General features: G+C 43.5%; 1 protein-coding gene across 1 annotated transcript; it reads right to left on the reverse strand.

The window, feature by feature from the left end:
* Positions 1-4,752: 4,752 nt before the first annotated feature.
* On the reverse strand, positions 4,753-6,920 carry LOC147450103 (uncharacterized). The gene has a single exon (XM_086519441.1). It carries the CDS (start codon positions 6,766-6,768, stop codon positions 5,170-5,172), a length of 1,599 nt encoding a protein of 532 aa, XP_086375567.1. The 5' UTR covers positions 6,769-6,920; the 3' UTR covers positions 4,753-5,169.
* Positions 6,921-17,484: the final 10,564 nt, after the last annotated feature.

Genomic DNA, 17,484 nt, shown 5'->3' on the forward strand with positions numbered 1-17,484 from the left:
GGAGTCTCATTGCGGGCATTTCTCTTGGGGTAAGAACGATAGCCATGTCCTTGCTCCCCACACTTTAAACATTTATGGTCCTTGCAAAAATCTTCAAGCTCTTCAGGATAGAGTTTGTTTTTACCTTTGTAAACCCCTCTATCCTTGGACCGATTGTTGTTGTTGTTGTTGTTGGAATTGCCTTGGGAAGAAGTTTGGACATTGGTTTTCCCCTTTGTATCACTTTTGTCTTTGATTTCCATGGGCTTGACATTTCGTCTAGCCCCTTGTTGGAAATTGATGTGCGAAGCAACCATGGTGTGGTGGATTAATTTGGTGATAGAACCAAGTTGTTGAGAGTTGCCATACTCGGTCATCTCTTCAAGTAATCCTGTACAGGATTGTTTCTTTTGCTTGACAAAGTCTATCTTTTGAAAGACGGTAGCCTTGAGATGTAAATCCCAAAACTTGTCCACATATTTGTGGATAGACTCATGAGAGAGAAGCTTCAAACTACACCATTTGGTAAGCACTTTGTCATTTGCATCACTTGGAAGGAATTGCTTCATGATGGAAACTTGTAGAGTTTTCCATGTCTTTGGGGCTTCACCGTTGCCACAAAGGTTATCCCACCATTGACGAGCCGATTTCTGGAAGTGCATAGCTACATGGGGTAGCTTGGAGGACTTCGAAGCCCTTGTCTCCAAAGGCCGCATCGAATTGCTAGATGAAGGCCAATACTTTGTCAATAGCACCAAAGGTGCCATCATAGGTGAGAAAAGATATACTCTTTTCTCCCTCTTTGAGCTTCTTGAGCTTTTGTGACCTTCGCCATGCAGGGTAAGATTAACGATGTCCTCCCCTCTTGTATTCTCTAGGAGAATAGCCATAGCTTTTGTTGGAAGAGGAGGAAGGTGAAGAAGAAGGAGAAGACGGTGACCTCTTTCTTTCCCTTTTCTTCCTTTGTTTCCTCTCTTCCCTTTCGGAGTGACGAGGAGAAGGACTATGGGTTGACCGTTTCCTCTTGGGAGGAGTTGGCAACCGTCTTCGTGGAGCCACATCTTCAGAGGAACTTAGAGATCAATTACTTTCTCGTATTTTGAATTCCTCCTCTCATATGGGGAAGAGTCTTCTTTTGGGGGTCTCATCAAGAGGCCTCCTAAGCTCTCTCTACTCTTGGAGAGGAAGGGAAATCCCATAAGCACAAAGTTGTTGATTGACTTCGGCTTGCAAAGTAGGGTTGCCCATAGCTTGCTGCCAAACCTAGTAACAAGATAATTGACAAACATGGGGGCATCATCATTAGCACCTTCGTGTGCAAAATCAAAGTTATCAATGTTCATTCTACTCTCTTCTTTTCTTGACAAAACCGCGAGGTTGCGTTACATAAACTTCCTAAAATATGTCACCATTCAAGAAAGCAGTAACAATGTCTGATTGATGTACATCCCAACCAAAATGAGCTGCCAATGCACATAGAAAATACATAGTAGTCATACAACAAGTGGGAGCAAAAGTCTCTTCATAATCTATGCCTTTTTGTTGTGCATAACCCTTTGCAACAAGTCGAGCCTTATGTCGATCGATCTCACATCCGGCTTGCGTTTCAACTTATAAACCCACTTCGTACCAATGGCCTTTTTGCTAGGAGACAAATCACATAAAATCCATGTGTCATTTTCTATAAGTGCATCATATTGAGATTGCATGGCAGCCATCCAATTTTTTGAATTCTGTGCTTCATCAAAAGACAGAGGTTCCTCAACATCATGTAAGCTAGACACAGCCAAAGCATAACAATCTGATACATAAGATGCATGGCGAGAGCTTGAACGAGTACGACTAGACAAAGGTGCATCCAATTTACTGTCACACAATGTATGCACCAGCCATTTTGGCATACCTCTAGCCTGCTCATTTTCAGCCCTTTCCTCATCAAGTACATCATGTACATCTGCATCAGTAATAGGCTCATCTGTAACATTTTCAAAAACCCCCATAGGTTGTGCATTTGCCTCGTTGGAATTTACATTCGAACTTCCACCACTGAAAAGAGGCAACAAAGTGTCATAAATGTCTTGTGAGCTTACATTACTGTCTCTAGTACATGACAGCAAAGGTTGAACAAAATCTTCCACAAACACTACATCCCGTGAAACCAGAATACGCTTTGTTTGCGGATGATACAACCTGTAACATTTGCTTTCAGCACTATAATCAACAAAAATACATTTGACAGTCTTATCGTCCAATTTTTTGCGCTCTGTTTGTGGCACCAAAGCATATGCCAAACAACCAAAAACACGCATGTACTCAATAGAAGGCTTTCTATCATGCCATGCTTCATATGGAGTAATAGACTGCAAAGCTTTCATAGGACACCTGTTAAGTACATAAGTGGCACACATGATGGTCCCAAGCCAAAAAGAATGCGGCAAAGCTTGACTTTTGACCATACATCATGTCATTTCCATAAGTGACATGTTTTTGCTCTCAGCAACACCATTTTGCTGAGGTGTATAAGGCATTGTACATTGGTGTTTTATCCCACGACTAACGAGAAATGCATTAAATTCATGAGACATATACTCCCCCCTCGCTCGGAACGAGGGATATCCATAGTACATTTCGATACATTTTCAGCCATAGCCAGAAATTGTTTAAGGCATATAAAGACTTTGTACTTCGCTTTAAGTGGAAATACCCATGCATGCCTTGAGTAATCATCTATGAAAGTCACGAAGTAAAGGTAATTGCCCAAGGACGGAGTTTGCATGAGCCCACAAACATCACTATGCACAAGCTGCAACCTGCATGTGGCCCTAACTGAACCATCCTTTGGAAACTTCGAACGCTGCATCTTACCCAAAATACAGCCTTCACAAACATGTTTGACAGGTGCTTCAAGAGGCGGCAAAGAAGCAAACATATCAGATTTCTGCAAACGCAACAAACTGGCAAAATTCAGATGACCAAAACGTGCATGCCAAAGTTTTGCATCTGAAATAGCCCTTGAATCTGCAACTGCATTTGCAAAATTTTGTCCACAATTGTCATACAAAGTAAGCTTATACAACCCACGGCAGAAAAGGCCATATGCAACAATTTCATCACCAAAACTGAGATCGTGAACTGTACATCTGTCATCCACAAATTTGACTACAAGTCCAAGTCTAGCAAGTGCGGATACAGACAAATGATCCTTCTTGATCCCAGGTACATAAAGTGTATCAACAAGTGTGAAAGAACTGCCATTTGCAGCAATAAGCACAATCTTTCCAACTCCCTGAACCGGATAAGAGGTATCGTTGGCACAAGGAGGGGACTCTCTCGCTCTCGCGCTTGAAGAAGGAAAGGGTGAGCCACGCTCTCTCTCTTGTTCTCGGACGAGCAAGGGAGAAAGGGAGCTCTTTTCTCTCTCGTTCTCAGACGAGCAAGGGAGGAAGGGAGCTCTTTTCTCTCTCATTCTTGGATGAGCAAGGGAGGACGAAGAAACATCTATCTCTCTCGTGTTTGTAACAAAGAAGGAGGTAACACTTTCTCTCTCGTTCTCTGATACAAGCAAGGAGATAACTCCATCTCTCGATTTCGCTTTCGGATCTAAGCAAGGAACAAGTTGAAAGAAGCTCGGGCTCAAACAGATCAGACGAAGTTAAGCAAGGTTGAATCTGGAAGCCCATCACTGGAGAAATTTTGATCATCAACGCCAATTTAAGTTTAATTAATCTATTTTGATGAATGACGGAGCCATTAACTATCCGGAGGAAGTTGGGGAGTTTAAACTCCTAAACCATCATTTGAATTAATTAACATGTGTCGTTAACGGCACTGCTTCAATAATTGTGCGTGAGATCGTCCGTGTTATCAATTTTCAAGCAATTTTTGTGCGGCTTATCAACTCATTACCGCATTACCCTGATTTGCGCACATTACCCCCTAATGTGCAAGCATTTTTCAAGTCCCCAAGCCCCAAAGCACCAAGCTAGATAATATAACTCAAGGACAATTATCATCACCTATGTATAATGCATGGTTTGCAAATGCATTGCCACCGCTACTCAATGAATGGAGTGCCACAAACAACAAAGTGAGTTGGGTGTAGTAAGACATGAGACACCGGTTTACCGGTGAAATTATGTTGTTCACTTATCGACCACAAGTTCGATGGGATACAATCACAAAAAAAGATTGTTAAGTGGATAGGATGTTATTCTCAAGTTGATTGCTTGCCATGATCAACCAAACAATGGCCAAAGTGAATTGTAGGCACTAGATACACTTAGATTTATCAGAGGACTTGTGTTAATCAACCTTGACTACCACTTAATGGATGGAATGGAGATAACTTCTGAATAGATATGACGTGTGTGTGTGTGTGTGTGTGTGTGTGTGTGAGAGAGAGAGAGAGAGGGGGGGGGCAAGCTCAAGCTCGTGCTCAAACGCAAGCACACACAGACATTCAGAAGTAACACCTATTGAGCTGATTAAATGGAGCCTCTTAGTACTATTCCTATACAAAAGTAGTACAACAAGGTTCAATTAACCCTCAAACCTTCACTTGAAGAATGTGCTAGTAGTATTTACATTGTTGAGCAGAGAAAAGGTCTAGAAGACATACAAGCCATACCAAGTAGAAGGACCATTGATGCACTGACAAGCACATCTGAATTTGCTTCATGACGACTCCACACTCAACACAAGCAATGCCCACTCAAAACGATCTCACTATTTTCACTGTCTGATATGTTTAGGCCAAAAAATGTGCAGGCAAAGAATGACAACCACATATATCCCCTGTTATAAAAAGGTGAATGGAGGTGTTTGATCATAATGATCATTGCCCTGATTTTGCGCGCATTAGCGCATTGCCCAACCCTCTTGAATCCACAATTTGTGGATTGATAGAATAGCCATCGATTACACAGCTATCAAGCTGATCTTCTAACCTCGGATTTCCTGGGCCCAAAGATGGGCAAGTAAATCAAACAAGCAGATTAAATAGGGTGGTTTCAATGTGCTTGCATTGAAGCATCTGCCCAAATACCGAACATCTTTGATTTGCGTTACGCTGATAGCACCCTGCAATGGCAGACACAAAGAGCTCTTGTGTCATCCTAAGCAAAAAGCAGCTGCCATCTTTAAAAACATACATGTGTCGCAAACAGTAAAGCGGCAGTGCACCCTGCCTGCCTAACTGCATAGAGGGCACATAATAAGCCCATTCTCATTGCACTTGTCGCACCGCACGGTCTGATCCATGGCATCAAGAACCTTGCAACTACCACTGCAGGTAAGGCAAGGAATAAATCGAACATCTGCACACCCTTCACACACCTTACGAAACATGCCGAGACATGGCAAATCCTCAATCAAGCTAGCAAGAACACCATCTTCATGCAAGTGTTTTACATCATCAGCACCTCCAATATACCTTCCTTTGATAAACAACCTCGGCACCTGCACCCGCTTGCTCTCCAAGAGCTCTGTGAGCTCATCTCTAAATTTGGAGTGCATCCATACATCCCTCTCATCCACATGCACCCCAAACCCTTGCAATATGAGCCTTAACTCACAGCAATCCTCATATGTCTTCCTTATGCCTCTTAGGCTTGTGAAGTAGAGTACCACCTTGTCTTCACCTCTAGGTGGGCACCTCAGCTCAAAGCTATCCAAAGTGCGCTCGTACTGATTCATCTTCATTGCTCCATTCCATGGGGCCACCTTCGACGACAACTCTCGCTTTCTTGCGGACATGCCCCAAAGGGGGCTAGTCTGATGTGATTCAACAGACTCTGATTGTGGGCAGCTCTCTGCATCTGAGCTAGTCTCTGATAGCACCCATGTGTTATTACCAGAGGAAGCGGAGGAATTTGTCAGGCTTTCTTCGGGGGCATCCTGCAAGAGCATCCAATCGTCTTGTGGTAAAGCAATTGCTTGCAAAGCTTGTTCGAATGTGGCCATGAGGGTAGGATCGAAAAGAGGACTGCTGCTATTGGACATCATCAAAGGGCTCTTCATTGGGCTTTTCATTAGAGGGCTTTTGATAGGACTTCTGCAGGGGCTCTCAACTGGAGCTTGAGCTTTTGCTGGACTCTTCAATGGGGTCCTTGGTGGAGTCCTTGTTTCAGAGTACCCAAGGTACTTTCCACTAAGCTGCTCCTCGGCCCCACTGAAGCTCAAGCTTGAACGGTGACTGCTGCCAAGCTTTTTCTGTGGGGTAGAGATATTAGGCCCTCTGGCTATTCTCTCCACTTCATTCGAGTAGTATTTCTTCCAGACTGGAGAACCAGTCTCTGAGAAGCAAGAATCTAGCTCTTGAGCTGTGTTGAAAGATAGGGACTTCTCAAAACATCGGGAGCGTGCTGTGGTTACTAGCGGCGAGGGTGTCTTGGCACCATCCTCATCAAGCCCCTCCATGAGTTCCCAAGTGTTGATGGTCTCAAGGTCACCATTCTCAATTTCTGGCAATTCTTGAACTGGTTTGAGCTTCATGTTACATTTAGGAAGAGATTTGAGCATACCTATGTCGACAGAGCGCCTTCTCTCCTCAAGTATAAAGTGCTTATCTTGCAAAATGCGCACAAAGCTCCCTTTGTTGATCGGATCGCCCGGATTCTCCATCTCCATAATGCCATAGGAGCTTGACGCCAAAGAGACAACATGGCAGCTATCAATATCATTCTCAGCAGGGTAATGAATCGGGGCGGACACACTGCGTGACACTGGTGCATACCAGCTCTCCCTCTCTGCACGTTTGCAGGCGACTTCCTTCGACGTTGCACAGCCCATGATCTGAAGAGAAGCTTCCTTGTTGGAATTTAACCTGAAAACACCCTGCTCTCTCCTCTAATACTTGCGATGAGCTGCGACTGGACAGCAGTTGCCGAAGCAGGAGGGTTGAAGGATAATTGGTGCCAATATGGAGGGCTGAAACACACAGAAATGATGGACGTATCAAGCCAATAAAAGAATGTAGAGGAAGGCCAACAAGCAATGGAAATGCATGCAGCCTTCTGACTAAGCAGCGATAGAAGAGAAATCTTTTGCAGTCCCAAAATGGTACAACAGGCGAGAGCTCTTCTCCCAAGGCAAGGCAAGGGCTTCCCGAAAGGGAAAAGAAACATGCGCAGATTGCAGAAGAGGGCACTAGGGCGATCCCATTATTGAGCTCTTCTCGCCGTGTCGCTCAGATTAAACAACCCAACAGCTTAGCCTGTCCAGCTATGGCGGCAGGCTGGTGGCAGAAAGAATGAGAGGGAAGACAGAATCAAAAGAGGGGCAAAGCGCGTGGTAGCTATAAACGAACGCTCTTTTGAAGTTTGAAGGTTTCCGGCGAAAGATTGTTTTGCACACAAAAGAAACTCTCTCTCTCTCTCTCTCTCGCCCTCACACACACATAAGGCGTGAAATGCCAATAACTCTCGAAAAATCAATGCTCTCGCCCAAATCCACTCACACCAAACGCCTTATGTCGCCCCAAAAAACAGCATAAATGCACCGTCTTTAGTCTCTCTCTATCCGACCCTCCTGACTCTCTCTCTCTCTCTCAGACTCTCTCTAAATTCTCTCTCTAGAAAATCCTGCTATATGGCTCATACAAGGCCGTGCGTGCTGCTCATTCAAAAGCCACCTTCTCACTCTGTTCTCTCCTAGGCTAGTCCGAGGAGAAGTCAGGACCTATGGAATCATGCACACATTCGTACACACATCACCCACGTGAGAGCACCCCAACCTCCTCTTGGGCCCCTTTGGCCTTTGAGAGACACACACACACACACACAATGTCAAAACTTGACACTTTTGATGCCTTCTCAACGGTCCATTGAACCGTTTTCTATTCTACAAATGGTCGTGCTGCCCCACGTTAAAAAGTTAAACCACTGCCTTAAACGTGCTCCTAGTTCCCACGCTACCTGCTTGCCTCGTCCGCTTCATCAGCTCTGCTAATTTTGGCAAAGTTGGTTTCACCCCGTTCGCTTCACAAATTAGATGAGCATGCAAGGCCATAGCACAGCTTTTATCGGGGGCTACATTGCAACACTGCTAAGGTGGTGGTCACACAAGGCCCAGTTATCTCAGTAATAGATAACTTGTGCCTACTATGTTCTATTTCCCAAATAATGACCGCTACTACTGAGACTTCAACGTGGTCACACATGACTCAGTAGCGCAAAATTGCTGCCACCCAGAGGTTTAGGGACCTCATGCAGCCGGTTCAAGCCCTAGAGCTACTTTGAAATCGTGCGACACTCTAGATGATAGTTAAAAGACCTTTGACATGCTAAACGAATGAGGACGTGTGAAAATGGCCCATCTGCAGCGGTGTCATTTATAGTTCGCCATGCTACAGCAAACAACAAGCTCGCATTCATTACCTAAACGGGCTCCCTTTTGCAACTATGCCGATTTCGGCATAGTTACAAATGTGTGTGCCTAGTGTTGGGGTTAGCCTGTTGGGGTTAGCCCAACTTGGACGGCCTTGTAAGTGTGAACTGCTTGTAAAGGCTATTTAAAGGCTTAAATAACCTAAAGCAAAGTCTGTTATCTTTTGGCATTAACGTGTGCTCTCCATCTTCTCTTCCTCTCCCTTACTATCCTCTCTCTGCACATCCTCCTCTCCATAGCTAGCCACGTCCGTGAGAGACTCAATACGCTTCCCCACAAGCTCTACAACTGGTATCAGAGCCTTGGTCAACCTTTTCGGGAAGATTGGAACTGTGAATTAGAGGCTTGGATAAGGAGTCTTGTAGAGAAGAGTGGTGAATAGCCACAGAGGGCTACAAGAGGCAGCCACCCACAACAGGAATCAAAGTCGCCCAAGGTATCGAGCAGCAAGAGTCTAGTAGCGCAACTGCATCACAAACATAAAGGTAGAGGTCGCCCGACTCCTAAATTGACAGCAGCAACAAGTAGGAGGAGTACCCTCAGTCAAAAGCTCTACCGATAGCAAAGGCCAGGAGCTCGACCGGCTAAAGGGGGGCAAGAAGGGCTGCCCAAGGGGGTGGCATATCAAGAGATAGCCAGCCACGATTACAACGCCACCAGAGAGGGCCGACCAACCATCTACAACCCGGTAGCACAAGAGCCGATAGGATTGTGTGCGAACAGAGCAGTGCCCACCACAAGGTAGCTCAAGGCAAGTCGGAAGGTAGCCGGGAGCTTAGCTCCACCGGCCATCAAGCAGCCAGCAGCACCACTAAAGGCTAAGCCAGCGCCAGCCAGTGTGTCGGCTAGCAGCGGCAAGAAAAAGCCAGGCCACCACATGAGCCAGCCTCTACGCCGCCTGCAACACTTGCAACAACGCCAAAACAGCGGGCATAGAGTGTAGCGGGGGTAGAGAATGCTATCCAACACACATCAACAGTGGTGTCAGTCGAGTCCACATAGACAGTCCCCCCACGTGCACAGTTTTCTTTTATGCAAAAGTAGTTGAAGGTTCTTTATTTTTCAAAATAAAGTCTTTTGGTTTCAAATAATGGCCTCATTTTATCTAAGAGAATGTTCACACAAAGGCGAGCACGTGATAATTGATGTATATGGTATGCCAAAAAAAAAAGTATGAATCAACGATGTGTATGAAGACAGTGACATATGATAACAAACAACGATGTATACAATTCTTGGCACATATGCCAAAGTCGACCTGATGATGTGTATGTGTGATGACACATTTGTTGTAACCCTGAAGCCATATTTTTGTGAACATGATATTTTGTAAGGGATTAGGCATTGCCCCCGTAGGTACATTACACTCGAGGTAAGACCTTCCCTGTGGACCCCATGACTCTGTGTTATGTTGTTACCTCTCATGGGTTATTGGGTAAACCTTAAACCCAAGGTTTGGGAGTAAATCAAAAACTCCATTTGTGACTGGTAGCTCGCTAGAAGCACCAGGTTATGGGTACACCTAAAACCCTTGGTTGTGAGAAAACGTAAAACTCACGGTTTTGAGTAAACCTAAAACTCTTTGTGTCATGAGGGTGACAAGCCAATTTTAGGGGGCATAAGTGATAGCCTTACCAAGTTTGGTTGAAGGGGGCGATTGTTGGGGTCAGCCCAACTTGGACGGCCTTGTAAGTGTGAACTGCTTGTAAAGGCTATTTAAAGGCATGAATAACCTAAAGCAAAGTCTCTTATCTTTTGGCATTGACATGTGCTCTCCATCTTCTCTTCCTCTCCCTTACTATCCTCTCTATGCACTTCCTCCTCTCCATAGCTAGCCATGTTCGTGAGAGACTCAATACGCTTCCCCGCAAGCTCTACACCTAGTACAATTGAGGCAGCTCAATTATTATAGCATTTTGCAATTATGCTGATTTCGGCATAGTTACAAATGTGTGTGCCTACTACATTTGAGGCAGCTCAGTTACCAACGTGTGACCATAGACGAGGCTCAGTTATCTGCTCAAATAACTGATAACTAAGCCTCACGTGATCACCCCCTTACAAAAGCTTTACCCCCACTTCTCTCTCTCTCTCTCTCTCTCTCTCTCTCTCTCTCTCTCTCTCTCTCTCTCCCCAAACACATATTAACATGCTACCTCTTTTATTTTTGCTTTAAACAGTATTGTTAAGTTTTGTCACTACACCTCATATGTTGATAAGGTATTTAAATCCTTTTCCTCTTAGCATATATCTTTATTTTTTCTAAAAGAACAAAATTAAATGTAAAGGAAAAATACAAGTGCCCCTAAGGCAGGATATGGGTCATCCTTGCCCGCTGAGAGAAAACAGCCCAAAAGAGGGAAGAAAGACATGGGGTAAATTCATAATGTGAGAAGGGAACAATATCTCAAAAACAGATGCATCCTTGAGGGTTCATACTAGGAGAAGATAACATTTATCCATCTTTGCCATTTCTGAATATCTTTGACCTCAATGTTTGAAGCTGTAGTAACCATACTACTAACCTCTTTAACAACTCCAAGAAAACTAATGGACAATGGAATAGCTGATGGAGAGTGAGTTTGACCATCCAAATATGCCATAAAAAGGTACCCCTAAGGCAGGTGCATAATGGCCCATCCATAAAGCTACACTTCCCCATCAGAATAGATCTCCAATTGAACATAGAGGACTCAACATTGCAGATTTTTTGAAGTTAAGCCTTGAACATTTGGTCAAATTTACAGTTAACAAAAAGATGAACCAGAGATTCTTCATGGAGTTCACATCTGAGACAAATTCCATTAATGGACAGGGGATAAGGCCACATACACTCGAACTTGTACCCCCATTGCTTGGCATTCCAAGATAGCTTCCATCTTAGGTTAAGTTTCCTGATAAGGTTTGGATCTATTTTGGAAGTCGAGGCTTTAGAGAAATAAATATTTTTACAGATCTGGGCACTGAGATAGGGAGACCTCACACATCTTTGAGACCTGATCTGGAACTTTTGACACCTATCTAAGACCAAGGACGCACACCTTTGGGAAATTTGGTAATGCTTGCAGATTTCTTCAACAGCGAGCCATTGCCCTTCCTTATATACATTTTTCCAAAATCTAATTCCAACTTTGAAACATTTGTGAGAACTCCTGGTTAATTCCCCAGCTTCACCTTGATTAAACCAACCAAACCATATGGAATCTTGTAGCCAGAATTGTGTAAAGGAATCCCAGCTTAAAAGAGGATCCAAAAGCTCTTGTGGTCATTCCAAGCCTTCCAAAACCTGCATACAAGCTAGGACCCTCTAGGGGTGAAGTTAACAGTAGAAATTAATACTTCTTGCATAGTAAGGCCAAAGCAAGCTCTGTATCCTTTGAGATGGAATTGGTTAACATTCCTGTTGATAAGTACAACCCAAAAAATAGAAGAAGATGATGCTCTCATGATCCATTTGCTAGCCAGCTTGTTAGAAAGGTGTTGAAGGTTGAGGATACCCAAGCCTCCTAGCTCCTTGGGTCTACAGCAAACCTCCTAGGAGACTTTAAGACTTTTGCTAACCTCTTCTGAACCTCCCCATCAGAATCTTCTTGCAAGATTGATGTCATAATAACTAATATCTATTTTTCCTAAAAGATTTTCTTATGTTAAACTGATCATTTAATATGGGGAAGTGCTAGGGGAGAAAAAGCTAGAATATTGGTTAAGCTGGCAGACCGGCCACAGTAGGGATCCAAAGGAGGGAAAATAGGGATCCAAAGGGGGGGACATCTGCAAAAGAGCAATGTGCAAAAATAAGCTTTAAAGACCCTAAGATTCAGCCCATAAAGACTTCCAAATGCCACGGTTCCAAAAATCAAAGGTTGTGTGCAACGGTCAAGCTTAGTAAAATTGAATGCTTTGTGAGTGTGCCAAAAAAGTCTTCAAGGCTTCTACATAGGAGGGGGCGAGCCATGTAAGTAGGGGATGAGAGAGAAACACACACACACACACACACACACACTCACATGCTCCCTTTACACAAAGGGAATAAGGGACACATGTCAGCTCCCTAGCCCAATTGCCCACAAGGTGCACTCATATCCTATTGGATGGCCATGGAGGTGGACCAATGAGAAATATGCTAGAGTAAATCTAGTTTAATTCACTTAAAAACACTTAATAAAAGAACCAATAAGAATTAAGCTCTCTAGAAGACTATTGGACAGTCTTCCAAGGGGTCCAATGAGCATTCAACAGCCCAATGGCTTGCCTGATTCCTATTGGCCAGAATACAAAGGGGTCCAATGAGAGTTTAGTTGCATTATTTAATTACCTAAAGCTCTCACAAAAGGGGGAAGAGGGACACATGTCACAAGACTATCACTTATGCTTCTTAAATCCTATTGGCTAAGCCTGGAGGGGTCCAATGGGAAGCCAGTAAGAGGAATTACAAAGAGGGGTCGAGCAAGAGAGAGAGGGGGCTGATTTTTCAAAGGCATTATTCCACACACACTCACACTAGCTCATGTGTGAAGAAAGAAGACTCTCTCTCACTTTCTCAAGCTTTAATGGAAAGCTCATCATCTACTCCAAGCTTGTAAGAAGGGAGGCCTACACCAACAACTCTTGGATTTGTGATGCAAATCCAACCAAGAGCCAAGCTTCAATGCATGCTCATCTCCTCTACCATGCTAATTACTTAGCTATGCTAAGCTATTATGAGTGATTATGTGAGGAGATGTACTTCTTTCTCGTAAGACTACTCCTTCTTCCTCTCAATCTACTCTCATACCTCGCTAGCTCTCACCATCTTTGAAGGTGTGTGAGGTCTTGGGTTTGAGACTGTGAGGGAATTGATGTTGTGTTTTATAAGTGTTTTCTTAGTGCTTGAAGCTTCCATCTTCATTGCACTAGCTAGTTATTGAAGGAACACAAAGAATTGTGTTGTAAAATGTCTCCCTTGATGGGGGAAACCTATAATACAAAGCCTTTTGGAGGGGAAACCGGCTCCATGTAAATCCGGTCCTCAACTGTTGTCAATGGCTTAATTTCTCTCTCTTTTGAAGTATTGTTCATGCCTATCTAACTAGGTGTTATGCTTTTTGTTGCGCTCTCCACCCCAGCACTCTTATTATGCTCATTAGGAATCTATTCTAATGAAATGCTCACTATGTTCATGCTATTTTCCGCTACACACAAGTTACTAGGCCATTAAATGTTACATTGGTATCAGAGCACAAGGTCTCTCTTTTCTTGCTCAAGAAGGGAGGTCCTCAAGCTAGCTATAAATGGTTGGTATTATTAATTGCAATTGAGTAAGTAGAATAGGGATTTTTTAGCCTTGCAGTGCACCTGCCTTCGTGCAGATAACGGGGCATCACCGGCGAGAGCTATGGTCTTAATAGTGGAGTCCTACGGGGCTTGCCTACGGCTTAACCACTATTGAGCTATTAGAAGCTTGACAGGAGCCGGTGCTATTTTGGTGCTGAAAGACCCTCTCTTCTATTCCTTGCAATTAATGATATTCGAGCCACGGGTATTGTAGCTTGAGTGCTTTTCTAAAGGGGTAAAGAGGAGTAGCAACTAGGGCTTGAAGTGCCACAATACCCCTAAAAAAGTTTACACCTAAAAGTTGTTAGAATGGCTGACAATAGTAAAGAGAGTGAAATTAATGTTGATAGCTTTGATTTTTTTAATGAGCAGGCTACTAATGATGCCCCTATGCTTGTTAACTACCTTGTTTATAAGCTTCAACAAGCCATAGGCAATCCATCCCTCCAAAGTGAAGTGCAATGGCAGCTTCGTGCTCATGGGATACTCCAAGCTCCCCACCATGACGAGAGAGTACCTAGGAAGCCTCCTTTTGAGACTTCCAAAAGAGACCTCTCTCTAATTTGGGAAGAAGAAGAGGATCCATATGAAGGGCTCAAAAATTTTCTTCTTGATGATGCATCTCCTTCCCAAAGAGAACTGAAGAGCCCCCACCAAAGGAACGAGAAAGAAGTGAGTCTCTTGCCACCTCAGCGGAGGTGGCTCCACAAAGACAGTGGGCAAAACGCTTTCCATCACCTCCTAAACGGAGAAGACCATCGCACACTTCTCCACACCATAATTCAAAGAGGGATGAAAAAAAGCAAGAGAAGAAAAAGGCGAGAAAGAGGTCACCCTCTTCTCCATCTTCTTCATCCTCTTCCTCTTATGAAGAAAGTGATGGTGTAGAAAAGGAGGACAAAGGCAAGAAAAAGGCGAGAAAGAGGTCACCCTCTTCTCCATCTTCCTCAAATTCTTCATCTTCTGAAGAAAGTGATGGTGCAACTTTCGAACCATAAAAAAGAAGAGGCCATAGGAAATCCTATGCCGTGTGGAAGAGGTCGTCCAAGCTCAAGAAGTTCAAAGAGGGAGGAAAGAGCATCTCTTTTCTTACCTACGATGGCACCTCTGGTGCTACGGACAAAGTATTGGCCTTTATCCAACAATTCGATGCGACGTTTAAAGATGAGGGCTTCACAGAGTCCTCTAAGCTACACCATGTAGCCATGCACTTTCAAAAGTCCGCTAGAAATGGTGGTCTAGCCTACGGGCCAGTGTGAAGCTCCACAAACATGGAAAGCTTTAAGAGCTTCCATCATAAAGCAGATTTTGGCCACCATGCCAAAGACAAAGTACTCACCGAATGGCAGAGATTGAAGCTCTCTCCCTACGAATCCATTCACAAATATGTAGACAAGTTTGGGATTTAAATCTCAAAGCCATTGTATTCAAAAAGATGGATTTTGGAGAGCAAAAACAACAATTTTGTGTGGGAAATGGAGGAGTATGTCAACTCTCAAAGGCCATGCACTATATCTGCGATCATCCACCATACTATGTAGCCATGCACTTTCAAAAGTCCGCTAGAAATGGTGGTCTAGCCTACGGGCCAGCGTGAAGCTCCACAAACATGGAAAGCTTTAAGAGCTTCCATCATAAAGCAGTTTTTGGCCACCATTCCAAAGACAAAGTACTCACCGAATGGCAGAGATTGAAGCTCTCTCCCTACGAATCCATTCACAAATATGTAGACAAGTTTTGGGATTTACATCTCAAAGCCATTGTCTTCAAAAAGATGGATTTTCGAGAGCAAAAAAAACAATTTTGTGTGGGAAATGGCGGAGTATGTCAACTCTCAAAGGCCATGCACTATATCTGCGGTCATCCACCATACTATGTAGCCATGCACTTTCAAAAGTCCGCTAGAAATGGTGGTCTAGCCTACGGGCCAACGTGAAGCTCCACAAACATCGAAAGCTTTAAGAGCTTCCATCATAAAGCAGTTTTTGGCCACCATGCCAAAGACAAAGTACTCACTGAATGGCAGAGATTGAAGCTCTCTCCCTACGAATTCATTCACAAATATGCAGAAAAGTTTTGGGATTTACATCTCAAAGCCATTGTCTTCAAAAAGATGGATTTTCGAGAGCAAAAACAACAATTTTGTGTGGGAAATGGCGGAGTATGTCAACTCTCAAAGGCCATGCACTATATCTGCGGTCATCCACCATACTATGGTGGTTTCTCGAATCAATCCAAACAGGGGCTAAGAGAAATCTTAAGCCCACAGAAAACAAGGGTTCCAATGAGCCTAAGGGGAAGGACAATGTCCAAAAGTCTCCTAAGGGCAATTCCAATAACAACAAAGCTAAGGATAAGGGAGTTTACAAAGGCAAAAACAAACTCTCTCTTGAAGATCTTGAGCATTATCGCAAGGATAACCGTTGTTTCAAGTGCGGCAAGCAAGGGCATGCATAACGCGCTTGTCCCCAAAAGAACACCTGCCCTGAGCCTCCTAGAGCTACCTTGGTCGAAATCCAAGTAGAGGAAGCTAACCACAAAGGATCTCCTCTATACCATGCTTGGGGAAAAGGTAAGAGAACATGATGCTTTTATTTTCTTTGACCCCGGTTCTACTCACAATTTCATATCCACAGAGTTGGCCACCAAGCTAGGCATCCAAGCCTACGAGATGGGAGATGTCCTACCCGCGCAGATGGTGCTTTCAAGGGGCATGAAGCTTCAATCACTCCCTTAATCGAGAAATTGAGGCTCCATGTCCAAAGCTATGTGGACAAAGAGGACTTCTTTATCTCTCCTCTCAAGCATGAGGATGTAATCCTAGGCAACCATGGTTTGACCGCATGGCTGCCAATGTTAAATTCCATGAAAGGAAAATCTACTTTAAGTACAAGGAAAAAGATATGTACATAGATGCTAAGGAAATGGGTAACACCATACCCATTGTACATACGCAAGCTTTCAATAAGTCATCAAAGAGCTATATTACCGTGTACATTTTTTTTTGTTAAAGATTATCAAAATGAACCTAATGCTTTAGCAAAAGAAAATATAAACAATCACAAGGAATTAGAGTTATCCAATTTTCTCAAGGGGTTTCAAGATGTCTTTATTGACAACATCCCTTGTGAACTACCTCCTAAACGAGGCAATGATGACCATGCAATTGAACTCCTTCCGTGAAGTTCACCACCTAATAAACCTCCTTATAGAGTTTCTCAAGCTCAACAAGAGGAGATTATGCAGGAAGTGCATGGGTTAGTTGAGAAGGGAATGGTTAGGTCTAGCTCATCTCGATTTTTCTCACCCGTGTTATTAGTGCAAAAGAAAAACGACACATATCGTATGTGTGTCGACTATAGAGCGCTAAATAGGATCACTATCAAGAATAGGTTTCCCATCCCACGGGTAGAAGACCTATTGATAAGCTATAAGGATCGACCTACTTTAGTAGGATTGACTTAAAAAGTGGCTACCATCAAATAAGGATAATTGATCAAGCCATTGTAAAGACCACATTTCGCACTACGTTTGCTCTTTACAAGTATATTGTCATGCCTTTTGGCTTGACCAATGCACCAGCCACATTCAACCACTTGATGGAGAAGCTATTTAGGCCTCACCAAACCTTTACTAGAGTGTTCTTTGATGATATTATCATCTACTCTAATTCACTAGACGAACACAAGCAACACCTCCAGGTAATATTTCAAGTCTTAAGAGAGAATAAACTTTATGTTAATCGAAAGAAAAGTGATTTTTTAGTATTTAGGTCACATTATCTCTCAAGATGGCATCCAAATGGAT

Source organism: Adiantum capillus-veneris, chromosome 9 (assembly GCF_014529385.1).
Source record: "Adiantum capillus-veneris isolate H3 chromosome 9, ASM1452938v2, whole genome shotgun sequence".
NCBI classification, from domain to species: Eukaryota; Viridiplantae; Streptophyta; class Polypodiopsida; order Polypodiales; family Pteridaceae; genus Adiantum; species Adiantum capillus-veneris.

Coding starts and splice junctions, on each gene's coding strand:
- LOC147450103 (XM_086519441.1), bottom strand. CDS start 6,768: ATGGGCTGTGCAACGTCGAAGGAAGTCGCCTGCAAACGTGCAGAGAGG.